The 20,345-nt window shown below is 41.4% G+C and overlaps 1 protein-coding gene across 1 annotated transcript in view; it reads right to left on the minus strand.

Moving 5' to 3' along the window:
• The window catches only part of ST8SIA4 (ST8 alpha-N-acetyl-neuraminide alpha-2,8-sialyltransferase 4), a 353,311-nt gene extending 333,906 nt beyond the window's left edge, over positions 1–19,405 (minus strand). Inside the window, exon 1 of the mRNA XM_069226024.1 lies at positions 19,074–19,405. Within this exon, the coding sequence (XP_069082125.1) occupies positions 19,074–19,189 (116 nt within the window). The 5' untranslated portion in view covers positions 19,190–19,405. The remainder of the gene's footprint in view (positions 1–19,073) is intronic.
• Positions 19,406–20,345: the final 940 nt, after the last annotated feature.

Here is a 20,345-nt window from a genome sequence, read left to right on the forward strand (position 1 = left end):
TGTGGCAGCATATAATATGTCTCTAGGTCAGGCACTTCAAGTCTACCCTTTTCATTCGGTAGCGTTAACGTTTCTCATTGTTTTCTGGGTTGCTTGTTTGCCCAAACTAGCATGATGAGCAGCGTCCCTTTGGTCTGAAAATAGGCTTTATTTAGAATGATATATATAAAATTACAAATAAATAAAGAATCTGGGAAAGACTATCATTTTGATGAGTGCTACACGTCCAGCTAGAGACAGCAGTAATTTAACCTAAGCATTTGTTTCCTCATCTTGTAAATTGCTCGGCCGTAATTTAACCCGATTACTTTTTCGTTTTCCCTATGTAAAAGTATCCCCAAATATTTAATGGTGTTGTTCACCCAATCAATTGGGAATTCTAGTTCCTGTGCCTTCCTATCACTGAAAAGTGGAAACAATTCTTTTTCATCCTAGTTATTCGTTATCTGGAATATCTACCATAAATTACCACCTCCAAGATCAGAGGATATACATTTTCCCGTGGATGCCGAACAAACAAGAGAAATGTGATTTGCATAGATGGATAACAGAATTCGGCCTGACAGAAGTTTAATCCTCTATGTAGGTGTCACTCCTGTAATTTCTGGTCCAGTGGTTCCCAACCTGTGGTACGGGGACCCCTGGGGGTTCCTGAAGCCCTCTCAGGGGGTGCGCGAATACTTAGAAAATTAAAGCACATTAACAGATTAGGTCACCAGCTTTCAGTAATGACTCATTGAGGGTCGCCAGATTCCAATAATGATTCAGCAGGGATCCCCCAGATCCAGTAATGATAAAGTGGGGTTCCACAGAAGTCAAAATGTTGAGAACCACTGTTCTAGCCCATGAGGTCCATCGCTAACACAAACAATAATGGGGATTGAGGCGCACCCCTGTCATGTGCACTGAGTTACGGTGAAAAGATTAGGAGTTAGGCCCTACCGTCAGGGGTGACTCCTCCATATGGGCTGAGGAGCGTCGCTCCCCCGCCAGCAGCAGCAGCTGCAAACCTTTTCCCCAAAAACTATAATAAACTATGTGGTATGTGGTACCAGGCAGGTGATGAGCAATGAGGGGGAGTGCTCAGCAGTCCCCCTCACTGCGCATATATGTTTGGCCGGCCGTCTCGGGCCAGCCACACACATATCCGCAGAAGGGTCTCTCCAGCCAGCAACTGAGAGAGCCTGCAGAGGCTCCCATTCTGCCTGGGAGTGCTCTGGCCGGGCGGTCCCAGCCAATCCTGACATTGCTCTGAGCAGCGTCAGGTCTGGCCACAGGGCAGGCTGGGTGCCTGGGCCTGGAGGGAACGAGAGAAGAGCAGAGGAATGGAGTGTCGCGGGAGTGGAGTTAAGTGTTTTTTAAGTATTTTTTTAACATTATGCGTGTTTCCCGTGGGCCGCGACTGCCTACCGTTTTCATGGGCTGTGAGCATAGGAGCGTTATGAGGGAAAGGAAACACATTGGAATGCTGAACCAAATGTAACACTGCCATCAAAGCAGCCACTCCAGAGAGTCGAAGGATTTCTCAGCAGAAAATCTGCCGCAGCCTCGACATGGGTTTAACCTGATGTAGCAGGACAAACGTTCTCAGTTTATCTGTGCTGGGCAAATCCAGACTGCACTGGAGATACCATACCCTTCATCAATATGGAGAGTCAGTGGCATTTTGATATTCCGATTTAATAATGATAGTGGGTGGTAGGAGGCGCAGTTGCTTCGATCTCTTCCTGGCTTGGGAAGTATAGTAATTATCACTGAACGCATGGTGTGGGATGGTAGACCCTCTCCCAGGGCCTCCTCCTAGACCTGTAGGAACTGGGGAGCTAGTAAATGTTTGAAAGTTATATAAAACACCGACGTAAAACCGCTTAATCCTGGGGCATTGCCTACTATTCATGATTGTTATATCTCATCTAAAGGCACTCATAACTAAGTTTGCAAAAATGGAATTTTGAAAACCCAAAATAATGTGCTTAAAAGAGACAGAACAAAACAAACAGGCAATCTAAAAAATACACGACTTATTCTTTCAATTGAAAACCTGGCAGCAAATCTATGTTCAACAGAAGAACTTTTAAAAACGCTAATGCCCTGCAGTTACGCCTAGGACTGGTGGAAGAACGCGTGCATGCTCCTGAATCTCAAACATGAGTTATTTTCTGTTTGCGGCCCAGTGCCATCGCATAATCATAACAAGCCCTTCTTTAGACATTTTCAGAAACTCTGTTTGTTACCTGCACATAAAAGATCTGCTGAAAATTACATCTGTAAGAAAAGAAAATGTTTTTTTTTCTTCTGTTCATTTACTCTCCCTTACTTACTATCCACAAATTTTCAGCAGCAAAATCATGAAAACGTTCATGAACCAAGATGTGCACAGCGCATCATAAAACTGAAAACTATGCAAGCCTCGCATCCACAACTGGGCATGTATGCAATGTCTGTGAGCAACCATGCTCTCCACAGCACCGGGGCACAATCAGGCTGTCAGAACTGCACGCACACCTCTGCACCTTAGCGCACAATTGTCTGCATTAGGTCCAGCCTCGATTTTGTATGTTAGTACTGGAAGGCCGTCTTCCAGTACAAAATATTATGCCTAGAGTACATTTTAAACTTTTCCCATTTTGTATGTGAGCTGTACAGTGCAGCTCATATGTCATGCAAAATCAGAAACAATTTGGAAAATAAAAGCATTTCTGCTTGATAACGTTAATGTCAACAGTGTTATTTTTTATGCCAAACGCTATCTCCTTTTTTTAGTAGATTAGGTTTGGCGTCAATAACTATGGAACACCCGTTTTCCACCCCTTGAATGCCACCTACATACAAAGTAATGCAAAGCAACATCTAGGCGCTGCTTAGCTTTATCTTCAGGTGACTCTGCAAAGGAAAGTAAAATTCAAATAAATATTTTGCACCAATTTGCAGCACTTGTATTTGAGTCCAACCCAATAATAAGCGTTGTGCCACAACACAAATGAGAACTACACCTTTTTCAAATTTGTATCCAAGGTATACCCTCCACTACCAATGTGCAGAAAAAGAAAACTAGCTCAGTAGAAGATGCATTACAGTTTAAACAATTTATATATCACACATGGGAAGAACATGCAATGTTCAGTTTGTTGATTGTTTGCATCTTGTTTTAGTTACTGGTAAGATTCCATCCACAGCCAGGTCACGCTAGTTTAGTAGATCTGTATTTTCATGGAACACCATAGGTGTTTGCACTTTTGCTTCCTCGTTGAGCCCCGAAATTTGTTATTGGGGGTTTAACACTCCATGATACGGAGGCATTTGGTACTATGTTTAAATCAACTTCAGTCTCAAAGCAGCCTGAATGTGGAGCTCTAGGGAAACAAATGTAATGGTTGGATGGGGAACCTCATTATGGGAATATGGATGTGCTACATCTCAGGGAGATATGGATGATTGAGGATTTATTTGCAAATACATTTAGATCTGTAATTGTCAAGAAAACTGAAGCTGGTGTGCTATGTTGCAATGGGATAAAGGCTATCTAGAATTTTATTTGTAAATAGCTTTATGTCTGTATACAACTGGCCAAGAAATTGAGGCGAAGAAGGTCTAAGGTTCTCTGCAATTTAGGTCACTGCAATTCTTATTATGGAAAATGGAAAAGAAAGTAACACAATTTGGATTCAGGACATGCAAATATTGCAGCACTGCTAATAAATGGATATGTCTTTGCGGACCTGAAACAAAAGCGCTTATGTCAGTAAATGTGGATGTCATACCAGAAAAGTCCCAGACATACCATATGTTTACTAATTTTGCTAAAATCATTCCCGTAACAATGCACCACTGTTTCGATAACTGGTGATTTCAATTAGTGCACAGCTGTAAAATTGTTCTTTTGCAAACTCCCACAATTTGCACAAATATTATGATTATTACCTGCAGGCCACAAACATTTCTGTATCAGGATGTTCACATTCAAATTTGCACCCCCTTTAAATTGTTTTGAGAAAGAACAGATCATTAACAGCCCTCAAAGTTTAAAGTGATGAGAAATATGGTTGTAAAGTTAATGCATAAAAAACAGCCCTTTCATTTTCTGGTGCAGCTATTTCTTGTAATGAAATGTTGCCATCTTCTGGGGAAACACCATGGGCTAGATTTATCAATGGTTCGCCCTGGCACTACGCAAGGGGGCACAAGGGCGATGCAAAACTTAGGTGAGAATTATTAAACCACGCAATGCCACCTTGTGTTGCCCTGCATGGTTTAAAGCAACGCAAGGCAGTGTAAAGTGCTGCCTTGCATTACTCTGCAGCAGGGAAGGTGTTACCACTCATCCACCCATGGATTTTTGTGCATTGCCAGATTTACTATTAGTGGTAGACCTGGGAATGTGTCGAAATACTATGCCTCCCCAGCTGAGGCATAATGAGGAGAAATATCTTTATTTCTCCTTGTTTTTGCCTCTTTCTACATGTGCTGGATTCAGCAGAAAACACAGAAAGAGGAAAATGCCACTTAGGATTGTTTTTTTGTGCAGGAAGGAGTACCTTCCTGCTCAAAAACAATCTTGCCTACAATGCAGGCACCCTTGCAACATGACGCAAGGGTGCCTCCATCGGCGCCAGGCAGTCAAAAGTGCACCAGCGCTAGGATAGGACGGAATGTGCCATATGATGTTAAATACGGCACATTCCTGCACTTTTCCTTTCATGCAGCACAGCACAGAAAGGTTGCTTGCTGTGTTGTACAGCATTGAGGATTGATAAATATGCTCTCAAGTGAGGACATCTTCAGAGATACAGCAGTATTCTCTGTAAAGAAGGAATAGGCCAATAATCGGGATGTAGCAGAGAAGTTAGTTATGTCACACCCCTAATTGTAATGCATAGATCTGCAAGGAAAGGGATAATAATGCCACCAGCAAAACAACCAGCAGAATGAGCCCTGGAAAGTAACTATCTCACTTTTTAAAAAATGTCACTGAAATAGGAAGGTTCCAAAGCTTTTTGGATTATGAAGATTTCAAAATCTACACATTTATAAATATGAAAATGCGAGTCTTTCTAAAATTTACTCTGTGAAGAGTAATGTCAAAGCATTTTTATGTCAATGCTCCCAAGTGGCAATTGACCATTACCCCTTAACATGGTGTAGGGTATTACATAGGTTAACTTTCATATGGGAAAGTCGAAATGTGTAAGTTTACTCTTAGACTATATAGTAAATGTACTACTGATGGCTATTCACCATTTACAAGTTTACATTTACTACAAAGTGTAGGCTTTCATGTCTACAGCTCCTGAAACTGGGGGTGGATCCTAATTTACAAGTGTAAACTTGCTGCTTGTAACTTTTCACAAGTAGGCAGGAAGCTCCCTCACTGGGGCGGAGACTGCCCTGTGATAAAGTATAGGGAAGAGTTACAAGGTTGATTAAACTTTAAAAAAATATATTGGTATGATAAATATTTAGTAACACTAATTTAATATATTTATTTTAAATATAGAACAAATTATAGAAAATGCTAGAGCATACTAATAATTTTCTATTACATATGTATTTGATTTAAATATATTGAATTACATTAGCATTATTTGAAAAGGTCTTATAATTTTTTTTTAAGTATAATTAAAATTAATTATTTTTAAACATAAACATACATTTATTTTTACATTTAAAAAGGTTACTAAAATAATTTAAAATGAAATGTGTTTTTAAAGAAAAAATGGGTTTTAACATTTAATTAAATTGATACATATTTCAAGAAGTCTTAATACAATAATTTTAACACTGTTTTCTACTGGATGCTATTTTAATTCCCTGCCTCAATACTTTCTTCAGGAATGTGTTGCAGCACTAGTGGTTTGCCATGTATGCTGGTGGAAGAACTCCAGTTCTGCTATATTAACTTTAGAAGTATACTTTGTGAATAGGAATGGGTGTACACTTTTGTGGTTGGGTGGATCCATGTCCCTCCATAAACACCTCTCTAAAACTCCCTTAACCCCTTCTTACTCTTCCCAACCCCCCGCCATTTGGTATTAAGTATTCCCAGTTTTCCAACCACTCTCCACTGTCCCTCTCTCATTTACTACTAAAACCTAGGCATATAGGGGCGGAGATCACACAGAAAAAATAGGAAAAGTAGAGGCATACACCACCACACATAGGTTAGTGAACTGCTTTTTGTAGTATGTGAGTAAGACTATTATAATACTACTAAATGTACTACAAAATGCAGTTTGTGACTAGGTCCAGTAGTATGTTGAGCAGAAAGTACAGAATCAAGAAGATTACCCAGAAAACGAAGAACCATTTGAGTTATATAATAATACATTGGTATGGACAGTTTAAATGTTTAGTCTAATTTCTTGGATAATTGTTTGTGATTTAGAAGAACTAAGTAGGTTAGTGAGTTTTTTTTTAAAGATGATTTAAGGCCACATCACAGGGAGTTTAATGAGCAGACAGAATGAATTGCTGCAGGGTGAGAGAGCTGGCCATAGATGTACAAAAAGTGCAGAACTGGAAATTCAACATCTACTATTTAGCTTTAAAAGGACATTTGGGAATATGTGCAAGAGACACCTGGTACAATATAAGGACAAGTATTGGAATAAGGTAAATCAGGCCACAGTTAAAATGAACCAGAGAGAATTTTGCAAGTGCATTACAGAGACAGTAAGGTTTACGGTTAATATTTTTAGGTAAATTATTTAATGGGCAAGCAACTTAAAATATAATAGAACATTGCAACTTAGAGAAGTATGAAGTTTGAAAGGTGAACACATCTAAAGGATACAGTTTATGTAATGCATAAAAAATAAGAGTGCTAGCACAGAAGAGCAATGTGAGGCCAGGTAGAGAGCGTTTTTTAAGAAAGGAGAGAAAGAGAAAAGAATGTGTGGAAAAGGGAGGTAAAGAAGGAAGACAGGTTTAAGATTATTATCACTACTCCGTCCACCTTAAAGTATAAAGAGGTGACTTATGTCCTGGAATTAGATAATTAAATTCAAGGAGTGTAGCAAGTGTGAAATCAATCAATTTGCCTAGTATGGAGTTAAAAGGTGTATCTTGATTGCCATGGACTTCTCTGCTTATTTAAGCTCATAATTCTAATGGCTGAAAAGAATGGAAATTACTGTGTATGCACAAGGACAGGATGCAGTGCACGTCAACAATAGTGCTCAAACTGGAGAAATTGACTGCAGGTCCAACTCCACTATTCAGGCCATCATAGCAGCAATGTGCTTACAAACTATATTATTACTAATTTATTAAAAATTAAAATCCTATGTTTCTGCATCTAGTAACAGGATTATTCAAATTAGTCGTACGAGACGATCTTTAAAAGATTTAGCCTACGTGCCTTGCAAAAATGGGTAGTGTTAGAAATGGAGACTTTGTTTGGCAGTCAGGATACCCCTTGTCCAAGCACTGAACCACACTCTAGTCAGGGTAAAGGAGAATCACACTCTGTTAACCCCCAGTCACCCCCTTAGTAGCTTTGCACGAGCAGGCAGGCTTAACTTCAGAGACAACGTGTTAAGTATTTGTGCCAACACACACAGTAATACAGTGACCCACTACAAAATTGCACAACACAGGTTTAGAAAAATATTAAATACTTTATCTAAATAAACAAGACCAAATACGATACAAATCCACAATATACAATTAAAAATACGAATTTAGCACTTAAAAGCAACAAAACAGTGATTTGAGTTGAAAACACTGCAAGTGGGTAAACTACAATGTCGTAACGGAGTCGCTTCCTACAATGCGACACCAATAGCTCCGTTCATGGAGTTGGTCGACCCGCAGGTACAGTACCTTCAGAACAAGTAGAAAACAGGCTGGTGCATGGAGTCGGGGAGAGCGGCTTCGCTGGGTCCGATGTGGCATCGGTTCCGGTGCTACAGGGCAGAAGGGCTGCGGCGTTGCACAGCGACATAGGGTCCTCTCTACAGAGCGGTGGAGGTGAGGCAGCATTGGATGCAAAGTCGGTCCATTGGTTCCAGCAGATGCGAAGTCCGGTGGAGTTACGATGTTTCGGGGCGACCTCACGGGGTCGCGATGATGTCACAATGCCGCAGGCGCTGCATTGGAGTCGGATCGTCACGGACATTGGACTTACCACACTCTGGTGTCAGTTGGGCAGGATCAGCGATTGCAGCAATGCAAGGGTTACAGGGTCTTCAGACTTCTATGAGATCCATGGCCCCGTGCAAGCAGTGTCATGGTTTCGGAGTAGCAGCGTCAGATCACAGGGTCGTCTGATTCGCACTCAGAGAGGTCTACAGCTTCGGGGCAAGCACCCAGGCAGCGGCTTCCTTTTCGAAGTCGCATGGCATTGTCCGACGTCAGTAGACTGTTTTTTCTCCAGGAATTTACTTTCAGGGGTCCAGGAACTGGGATGGCACCCTCTGACAAGCTAGAGTCTACAGCAAGTAGACTCAGGTCTGGTTGGTGAAGTCTTTGCTGTCACTGAGGCTTCTAAACAGGTATCAAGCTCTATTCCAGTTCCTGGGAGTCACTTCTCAAGCAGGAATGCAACAAAGTCCAGTCTCTGTCCCCTTGCACAGGCAGAAGCAGCAACTGTGGGATAGCTCCACAAAGCACAGTCACAGGCAGGACAGCACTTCTCCTCAGCTCTTCAGCTCTTCTCCAGGCAGAGGTTCCTCTTGAATCCTTGAAGTAATCTGATTTCTGGGGCTTGGGGTGCTCTTCTCATACCCCTTTCTGCCTTTAAAGTAGGCCTACTTCAAATTAAAGTCTCAAGTGTCTGTGAGATAATTTCTTGTCCAGGCCAGGCCCCAGCCACACACCTGGAGGTTTGACACTGCATTGTGAGCCTGGCCAGGTGTGAATGCCCACTCCTCCCTTCCGCTCAAGCACAGATGGCCCATCAGAATATGGGGGCTACACCCCAGCCCCCTTTGTTGCTGTCTAGGGAGAGGTGCAAGCAGCCCAACTGTCATCAAACTGACCCAGACAGGGAATCTACAAAACACACAGAGACACAGAATGGTTTAAGCAGGAAAATGCCTACTTTCTAAAAGTGGCATTTTCAAACACACAATCCAAAAACAAACTTTACTAATTTTATATAGGAGCACTTGCACTTTAGCACTGGATAGCAGAGGTAAAGTGCCCCAGTAACAAAAGCAGCAAAAACAGAGTCCAGCACACATCAACAACCTGGGAAACAGAGGCAAAAAGTTAGGGGAAACCACACCGAGGATGCCAAGTCTAACAGGTAGGTAACTAACCAGAAATTAATGTAAATAATATAGACTGTTTTAATAAGGGTGAGCCAAATGATATTGTTTTCGTTTTTACGCATTTTTTACTCAAAAGTTTGAGTCAGTAAATTTAGCATTTGTGGGGTTTTCATCTACTTTGAAACAGTGCACTGCCCAATACTCTGAAATAATAGACTAAGAATCAGGGTTATCACAGACTACTTCTTAAGATTAATGGTGAACTTACACTTTGAACTTTGGTTAGGGCTTCAAATGGAGAATGTTGGCTGTCCTCAGTGAAAAATACCAAAAAAACAAGCATGGCACTGATCTCTCACATGTTTCCCTAGATCTGCCTGAATCACTGAAGCACTGTCATGCATTTAGGTTTAAGAGTGGAATTCCATCACCTCCTCATGGTTGAAGGTAATCGTGTATATCAAAGTATTTTGCCCCTTCTATTCCCTATGAGTTCAGACAACCACACACTGAGAGTTCAGATACTCCCAGGTGTGATCTTTGTCTAGCCATATTATAAGGTTTCATTTTCGCCCACAATTCAAAGACCTTGTAACAGACAATCCTAGCTGTTCTTGCTGTCTCCAATGATATGGAAATTCAAATGGGCTACAAACTTGATGTGTCTGTAAATTCAGTTCTTTCATAGGAAGCATGCAATCAACATTCATTTCAGCAGCACTATTATGATCAATGTAAACAGTTAGAGATCCATTGACGAGACCTAGGTTACATGGTGTTGGTAAACCAAAAGCCTTTAAAACCACATCCTTCAAGTAAATACTACACTCTCGATCAAACTAAAGCACTCAATTGCACGGAAACTTTATAGACCGATAAGAACCTGGAGCCTACTGGTGCTGATCTGTGAGAAAGGGAGATATCCAAATGGTCTTCAAAGAGTTCATGAAAGACATTGTATCTCTACATCAGGACTTAAGCAAGGCTTTTTTTGATCTAGACCACTTTCTCCTAAAGTGGAACCATGATTGGACTACATTGAAAAACACCTTGCAGAACAATCAGATGAATGAGATGAGAAAACACCTCACATTGATTCCTTGGTGGAAAAAACAACGACAAATGTAAGATAGTATTGATGATAGTGAAAAAGAATCCAGATGGCACAATATTAGACTGAGGGACATTAATAATGATGTTGACAGTATTAACTTGGAAGATCACATGCCAGTTCTCTCCAGTCACATCCTTCAGGTGCCAATGGACAAGGATATTCAGATGGTTCATAACATAGGGGGTTCTAAAGGTACCAATACCCTGATGTTTTTATGAGAGTTCACTACGTCAAAGAGATGGAAACAAATCCTGCCTGCTGCTTGCAGGTAAGACCCAGCGCTTTTCAGAAATAACACGATTAAAGTTTTTCAAGATTTTGCTACAGAGACGCTGGTAAAATGCTGAAAATCCGAAGATATTACATGTCACCTGATGGTGACATGGGGTTACTCACTCCTATTGCATTTTGCGATATGGGTCAAACAGTAAGTGAAATCATTGAATGAAGCAAAAGAAATAATGGGCATCTGTGACAGAACAGATGCAGAAGCCAACAGTGATATGGTCCTTCCAGAAGACATCTGTGGAGGCTGGCAAACCCAGAAATCAAACAAGGAATGCAAGGGAAGCACACATTTGCAACAGAACTGAAAGAGCATCACCATCTGGGAATGAGTGACACAGTAAATTAACTTTGGCATTATCAAACTCATGACTTTCAGACAAAAGGTCTACATAGGCTAACATGATCAGGTAATCCTGCATCAATATGCCTCACTTTAACTAGGAAATGTCCCCACAAGATTATTCAACTTTATAGTTCCTTGCCAGTTTAGAGATCTTGTAACACATCAGATGCAAACTTATGATTTTGGGAGTAAGTGGAGCAAAGTTGGGTCCTTGACCATTACCTCAGAAAATATCCCTACAAATTGATGAAAACAGTGCGGTCAATTGCAGTCATGTTGGTTATTTGACTACAATTGCAAAAGCGGCATTTGTTGCAATTGAGTATGCTAGTTACTGTTTACATTGTTGGAATTGGAATAATTTTGCTGGGCATTGTTCTTTTTACAGAGCATGGGGCTGGGAGAAGGGCAAGAGAACGAATGGAAGTGCTGCAAGGGGGTGCAGTCAGGTACACTGAATGACCCCCATTGCACAAATAAGCACAACATCAAGAAAGTAATTGAAACTATTTTCCACAAAAGAGAGAAACGCTGGACAGCTGACAAGGGTCACTAAGAATGATATCTTTATCTTCTCAAGGCCTCAATTCTCCAATCAGAAGAACTAAGGCAATGTATGAGACTTATCTAAAGGCAAAGGACATACAAAGACTATGATCACACTGATACACCTCCCAATTTCATGCTATAGTAGGCACGTCAGCTAAAGGGATGGCTGGACATTTGCTAAGAATTAGAAGCAAAATAAACAAATTGCTCATAACATTTACATTACTGGAAAAAAAAAACTTCTCAGACTATTTTCCTAAGGTAGTACACTTTTTAGAAGGTAGTCTAATTCTAGAAGGAGACTTCATTGCAATATCGTAGACAATGGAAGTCAGATTCTATTGAGAATGACAAGCCTAAAGGTCCCACCATCCTGGCTGCAGGGCATAAATGACTTAAAACTTCTTGATATTTGAGGACATCTACATGAAGGTTAAAAATATGTCACACTGTTTTCTAATTCACATAGACCATATACACAAAGAGATGTTTTTCTAATATCAAAAGAATGTATCCCCCAGGGCTCTAAATTCCTTAATGGGGGTTAGAGCCTTGATGGGTTATGCCGCCATCTGGATGCAGCTAGATCCAGTGTCACCTCATAAACCCTTACAAGGACTATGGATAATCAATGCTTGTGTAACTCAACCTTTACAGAAAGCACAATAAAAATGATAGTGACTATTTCGAAGAAAAACAAGGATGAAAGATGCGGGAAATTATTGTCTCACGTCATATTTGAAATGACAATACAGACAAAAAACTAGAACACAGTTAAAATAGTCGGAGTCACAACATAAATCAAATAGTCTTCATGCACATATAGGGAATTGAGAAAGTCAGGGATTCGTTATGATTAAACAATCAGCCAGAAAACTTCTATAGATAACATTATTTTAGGGGACAAGGGGGACAGACATTTGGCATAAAACTACAACAGCTACAAACATGAAATTGTATCAAAGAAATTAACAATGAGGAGGGAAAATTGCACAACAGCACCCATAACATTATCATTTTATTCACCGCTATGTAATTGTCTCTCTTCAAAAAGATAGCAGTTAGCAAAAGTGAAAGCAAGGTGTATATCTAAATAATTACAATCCCCCAATACGTCAAGTAGACTGTGATTCCTTAGAGGAGGAAACATCCATTGAAAAGTTCAGAGTTGCCATAAAATAAATTTCTGGCCTTAAGGTACCTGGTCCAGATCGCTTCTGAGCATTATTCTACAAGGCATACATACATATTAGCTGGTTAACTTACATACGCCATTAATCATATTTTCAAAACTGGCATAGTCACAGGCATCATGCATCACTCAATTCTGGCCTTATTGCTGTAACAAAATAGGGATCCAACAGTCTGTACATCATATAAGCCCACTGCCCTTCACAATTGTGATGTAAAATAATCACATTGATATTGATCTCACAACTGAAATCCCTCACTTGAGTGCAGCTCACGTTGCCCTATATAGCTGCTCAATGCATATTCCAAGATATATACCAAAATCTTGGTGACTAGGTTTAATAGCATCATCACAAGGTTAGTGTCTAATGAACAGCACAGCTTAATTCCAGGCAAAGTCACACCCACTCATACTAACTTAATTACTGCACTAATAGACAGAGCAGACATTTTATGTGAGCTGCTCAATATTATTTTACTAGATGCAGAGAAGGCTTTTGACAGGGCCTCTTGGTAATTTGTCTGGGAATAACTGAAAGACTTTAATATCAGTCCTGAATTCATTACGCTTAAACAGGCAAGATATCATACACCAACAGCGAACATACATCTACAGCAAGAACCTACCTCCTCCATAACAATTACTTGAGACACTAGAGAAGGCTACCCACTGTCACCAACCTGTACACTTGATACATGGAATCATTTATTAGAAGCTGACAGTAACGTCTACTCAATATTCCTAATGTATCAACAGTATTTCTCTTAACAGTCAAAGCTAGCGATGTATTGGTATTTCCACACTATGCCAACCCTACCTTAAATATTATAGAACTGGAATTTACTAAAGTTGGCAAAATATCTGGCTACAAATAAAATTCTCACCAAACTCAAAGTGTACTTGCTGGAGGGGCCATTAGTACAGATACAAGTGTTACACTGAAGGCTTGATATTTAGATATAACCACTGCACCAACACTGGTACTCTGCTTTAACTATAACAATGTATCTCTATCACATCAGATCAACGCTTTACTAGCCAAATGGATGCACTTACCAATCCCTTTACTCAGACGTATTAATCTGATTAAAATGACTATCTTTCCAAGTATACTTCATTACTTTCAGGCTTTACCATTGTCGGTACCTAATAACTATTTCAATGTAAAGAAAAATGTATCTGTGTAATCCTCACTTGATGAACTCAATCTTGAAATCAACACCCAACCCCCATGTAACATACAACGCTCTGTTGCTTTCTAACTCAGTTTGCACTACATAAACAATATCTAACCTGAATGATTGCCAGTGTGGTTTCAGACCTGTACAAAGTACAGAATTAACTGGCAGATATGAAAGAAAACCTTCTTATCACCTTTGATAAAGGTAGATAGGTACTCTTTATTCTCTAGGACAATTCACAGGCTTACTACACCATGGACCAATCTCTTTTGCTACAGAGGCTTAACCAATGTGCAGAGATATCAGGGATGACATTTTATTGGATGTGATCCTTCTTCCATTATCTGACCTGGAAAGCACGTATAGGATCTTCAAACTTGGCTTTTTGCTAAATTAAATGTGGTAAGACACATGGCCCATCCCTCAAGTTGTCTTTTTTCGGCTGAACCACTAGTCCACATCTACCTCTCTCGCAAACACAATAAATCAGAATATTAGGGGTTATTTTCAATACAGGCCTTGTCGTCAACCCTCAAAAAAGCAGTAATTAAGGAAACATGTTTTCTGTGGTCTCTGTTATTGAAAATTGTTCTGCTCCAACAAACAAATCACAGGATAACCTAAGGTGGACATTACTTATTCTAGGAGAATCCATATTTAAAGTTAAAACATGACACCTCGTGCACAAAGCTTAGTGGGTTAAAACTCTAGGGGCCAGATGTATCATCAAGGCCTTTTGCGATTCGGAAATAGCGATTTTTAAGAAATCGCTATTTCGGACTCACAAAATGCCATGTATTGCATTTGCGAATCGGTAATAGCGATGTCTTAAAAATTGCAAATGCTATTACCGAATCGCAAATTGCGATACCGGCACCATTCACACTTATGGGCCTGTTGGCCCATATTTGCGAATTTTTTGCATTTTCAAAATTGTGATTTCTTAACCAGAAATCGCAATTTTGGAAATGCAAAACCCCAGGATGCTGGGGGCCTAGGGCCCCCTCTGCTGCACCCCAAAAAAAATTTGGGGGACATGTAAGGTGCACACATGCCAAAAGGGCATGTGTGCTTTACATGTACAATTTAAAAATGCATTTTAAATGCATTTTTTTATTGTGCACATGGTTACATGGTTACAGGTTCAACCTGGTGGTAAATAGTGATTCCTAAATGCCCAAATCGCATTTAGGAATGGCTTCATACATGTGCTAAGAAATCGCAAATAAGGAATCCTTATTTGCGATTTCTTATTTAGCGACTCTCTAAACAGGGTCGCAATTTTAAGGAATCGCTATTTTAGCGATTCCTTAAAATTGCGTTCAGAATGTCTTTCATACATTCTGAACTGGCTTTTTGCATTCGCAAACAGCCATTCACACTGTTTGCGAACGCAAAAAACCTTGATACATCTGGCCCTAGATGCCTTCGGGTGTTGGCCTTCCATTGCCTAATGTGCAGGAATTTGCAATCAGCATCCTTTCAGCTGATGCAACAATGGTTATGCCATGACTAAAATATGACACAGACAATCCTGATATGTACAAGGCCTTAACCTGATGAGTACCTCAGTCCTTGGCTCTCAGCTGAAGGAAATTGGTTCCAAGTCCAAAAGGTCCCCGGGTAACCAGCTTTACCGCAATAGGAAGGGTTGCAAGTGAGTGAAGAAGAAAGCCAATTAAGGACATTCCCTTACATCGCTCTGAAGTAAGGTGAGGCATCTTTGCCATCCAAAACTTTATATAAATAAATATGTAAATAAATAAATGCATACATACATAAATACACATATGCTAATTCCTCGATTTAGGAACACTCAAACTCCACTGCAAGGGATGCAGGGCACCAACTGTACTAATAAATATATATATATATATATATATCAGTTTTATTGGTATCTTCAAATTCTGCAAATGAAGGTTAAAACCCTGTGACACCTTTTCTTTGCCAGAGTTATTGGAGTGATTCTTCAATTGTTGAAACTGTGTATCCTCAATAGGTGGGAGAAGAAAGGGGCAACAAGGAGAATGTTGCTTGTAGGGTAAAATAAGTAGACTAGGCGATGGTTTAGGATGAGTAAACGAAATACTGAGGTGAGTTGAGATTTTTTAGATTAAGTAATAAAAAAGGAACGGACATTTTGTTTGATTTTTGTATGTTTTTATATTTGTTAATTCTATTTTAGGGAAAGCGTTTCTGGCGCAATTATTCGGCCTTACTTGAGATCCAAACACATTTTCCAAAATCAATGTGTTCCAGACTGATAAGGCCTCTGTTAATTTGTTGCCGACAGTGTCAGGTGACCTCCTTAGCATCACCTGCACTCCCCGCCTCGTCCTGCTCTCTGTATCGTCGTAATGCAACAGGTTGACCCTGAAAGGACCTTGCGAATTACTTTAACAAACGTGAGCTTGGCTATTGCCTCAATCAATAGGTGTGATTGACAAACACCGGGTTCATTCCTTAAAAGAAAGTTGACAGCACCACAAAGACTACAGCAATCCCCTCGTTAACAGACAAGCTGTGAAGCGGTGGCGGCGTGCTATCGGCTCTTACCCCTGCTCCATGAAACTGGCTGACAAGTCAACTAGACTAAGCTATTTCCCACGTGTCATCTAATTTCCTGTTTGCGCAAATTAAACTAAAGGGCCGGGGAGTTACTGGTAATAAAGAAAACAGGAAACGGAACCTGTGCGTGTCTGCTTACACCACGAAAGTTCCTCTACAGATGTTCCACTGTTTTCCACTTGATCCTTTTAAACAGTTCCCGTGTGCGTCTTTTTATACAGTTCATACAAAAATGTGTATTCTGTCAGCACCGAAAGCGTGGGTAATTGAGGCGCTTTTAAGCATCATCCCATCTGGGGCCGTATCATGAACTTGTGCGCTAGTGAAGGGCGCAGCTGGGCGCCTGTTTTATGCGCTTTCACTGGCTTTCAGACATTTAAATCCGATTTTCTCCGAAATAGTAGATACGTTGCCACCCCCACAGTTCGGAAACAGTGAGCAAGGATTGCTTCTCTCTGTTTCCGAGCTTTTCTGCGTGCACTGTGGTAAATTCCGAGTTAAATGTATGTGCGTTAGAGAATGGAAAAGCGTAAAATCAAGCACTCGGCCATGCTGTTCATGCTACAGTCTATCTTGCACACCACTTCCCTTTTAATTTTGATCACCCCTTTGCTCGTCTTTCTCTGCACCCCTCTCAATTGTCTAGTGTTTCTTCCCTCTCTTTATATCAGTATGGTTCTTCTGTGCGTCGCATCGCTCTCTCAGTAAACTGGCATACATTTTTACAAACTGCCTCTATCTCTCTATAATCATTGCATTTCGTTCTCTTTCTGTGTTTATCTCGCTCAGCTCCTTGTCCTTCATCACCTTTTACTGCCCACCCCTCCGTTTTCTATGTGTCTCTCTCGTTCTCTTTCTGGTTTCCTTGTACATTTGCCCTCCTTCCTCTAGTCTTTCCTGCCTCCCTTTCTCACCCCTACACCCTCGCTGTCCCTGTGGCCTCAGCTGTCTAAATGTCCCTGTCAACTTAAGTGCTGCGCCCTGCCCATGGCACTGCCCAGGTATTCACACCTTCCTGCAAAAATGAAAAACGCGGGCTTCTTCTCGTTTCCTGCAATGGTCTATATTGTAGGTGTCTCTGTCGACCCCTCTTAGTTCCTCCCTCGTCTTTGTGCGCTGCCTCTCTCCTTGTGGTAGATTTTCGTTTCAGGCGCCGCTCTCCGTGCGCCCCGTCCTCCCTCCGGTTGTACCTCACAATACAATTCTATGGAGCCGGCCCTGCTCCCTGGTAGGTGTGTCTCTCTCCTTTTGTCTCAGTCCCCCCCTACAAGCCCGCCTCCCTCTGCGTTTGTGTCTCGCGCCATCTGCACGCCCCTCTCCATCTCTATCGGGGGGATGCTCAGTAGACAGGCGGGGGCGTCGGGGACTGACACTTCTTCACAGTTCCACCACCAAGATTCGGTGAAGCCCTCCGTGGGCAGGTCGGGTGCAGGCTTTCTGCCAGCTACAACCTCTGCCGTTTTAAGAGCGCCGGGGCTGCTCTCATTTTGAGGACACTAGGGGTGGGTGTATAATGCTGTTACATTGTACCAAAGCAAACAGTGCTGCTAACAAAGCACTTCAGCGCTGCACACAGCTTTTTCTGGGAGAGGCGAATGAGCCACTGACACCCTCGTGTCCGCCCCCTTTCCTGTCCTACCTCGGGGCCATTGTGATGGTCACTATATTTCACCATCACAAGCAATCTCAATTATATTTCAAATCCACAGAATTTCCGTAAACGTCTAAATATATATATAACCAGCAGATTAACACCACCTTTCAAAGCCAACCTTCAAAAAATAAGGCAAACGTCAAGAAACATAACATTATCCAGGGGTGGCTTAAAAGGGGACGGGCGGTGGGTGGGTAGCTTTTCAACTGGCTCAGATCCCTCTTACAAGAAAAGGGGGTGCTGTGAACAGCCGAACTTTCTTTGTCTTATGAAAAAGGTCGAGAAGAAAGAGAAAATGAAGGCAGGGGGAACATAACGGTTTCCAATGAGAGGGCTCTCCCTCCAATTTCAATCTGCATATGAATTGACATGACACGAAACAGAAGAATGTAAAGTGGCACATTCTCTGGCAAGCACATCACTCAAATTCTGCGAGCATGACAAACTAACATAAATTCCATCTAGGATACGCAATAGCACGTTGATCACATCGCCTCCTATATTTCACCAGATTATTATCAAGAAAGCATAGGTTCCACTCTCATCAGATTCCCATTTGCATTATTGAACCGTGCTCAGATCAGAATTGTAGGTTTGTCCTGACATTACTTATTGCCTCTTGACTGAGGCACAAGTTAAGCCCAGTGGGTTTAGAAAGAACCAAGGTCACACTGTTTCCTCTATAAACATTTTATAATAATATGCAAGTACATTATGCAGTAAATCGGTCAGTGCATTTTATTCCACGGCCTTGGATAAAAAAGACATTGCTGGCATACTATTTTTCTCAAACATTTCTGTTGCCAAAACTTGAGGCTTCCAGCCAGCACTTTCACTCCTCATTTTCGCATTGCATCGAAAAAGTACACTTGTTTCAGATTAACCAGTTAAAAAAGAACAACACGTTAAGATTGTACACACAAAGGCTCTCGCCTCAGCAGCAACATATTTCCTTCACCCAAGCCAATTTACCCATTGAGCTGCGTTTCCTGGCGCTCCTCCTCTGTCCTTGTAATCTCTTTTGTCTTGTAAAAAATGAGAAGTATACTGATTGTGCAAATTGTCCACCTTTTCCTTATCACACGCATGTCTCTGCCAGGAGCCAAACCACCCTTTTCCGTTTGTTTCCACAAAGATGTATCACATGAACGAGGCAAAGCCGGAGCCTGAACAGCCACAGTTTCCTCGGCCGGTGCTCAGCGGGTCGCCCCCTCTGTCTTCCAAGCAGTCATTGCCAGGGGTGTGCACAGCAGCAGCAGCTCTCATCGCACCTCCTTCCTGCTCAGACACCACCGTGCGACTGCAAGACGCTGATTGGTACTTCCCTGTTTCTCTGCTGGGAAACGAGTAGAAATAGGGGAGCCAATGAGCGAGAAAGCGGGGGCGGGGTTTGCTTCTCAACTTTGAAACATTTAGAAGAAGAGCGCGGTAAGCACACGGTGCAGAGGTAGATACCCAGAACTGGCCACCCATTGAGTCCACAAGGAATGGGTATGTAGTCTGTAGTGAAGACCGCTGTATGACAGACAGGCTGGTGGGGGGCACTTTGCTTCTATCGGTTTGTCCAAAAGTGGCCAGAAGTTTTTCTTGACAATAACCCACCTACCAATGTGAAACAAGCTACGCGATAGGGCATCATTTCCTTTACCAGAAAGCAACGAACGAAACAAAAAACATTGCTTCAAGCAACCTAAAATCCAAGACTTTCAAAACACTTAGGGGCAAATTTAAGAGTCTCTAGAGCCTCCTTGCCCCACATTAGCATCATTTTTTTAATGCTAATGTGGACTAATAGGGCCAAAATCGTAGCGCTAAATTTACAAAGTGGCTCAATGCATCCATTGTACATTGTAACACTTTGCATTACATTATGCCTGCACCAGGCATAATGTATGCGAAGGGGGTGTTCCTCTGTTAGGGGGCCAAAAAAATGGCTGACACAATTCAAACCTAATTCTTTGCCTCATTTATTTAGCATTTTTATCGCCTGCTCAGAGCAGGCATTTAAAGGAGGTACACAATTGTTTACAATGGGCCTCAATGGGATTTGTAGGATTATCATCACAATTTTTTACTTTAATCCTGCAAAGCTCCCAACCAGTGTCAAAAGTTTTGACGCTGGTTCCCCTACCACCGTAGTGCGCCGTATCTTAGATGTGGTGCACACATGGTAGTGTTAGGGGGGTGCTAAGCGGGACATGAAAAGTGTCGCTATAATGGGTGCAGTGCCATTTTTCTTAAATC

This window comes from Pleurodeles waltl, chromosome 1_1 (assembly GCF_031143425.1).
Source record: "Pleurodeles waltl isolate 20211129_DDA chromosome 1_1, aPleWal1.hap1.20221129, whole genome shotgun sequence".
Classification (NCBI taxonomy): domain Eukaryota; kingdom Metazoa; phylum Chordata; class Amphibia; order Caudata; family Salamandridae; genus Pleurodeles; species Pleurodeles waltl.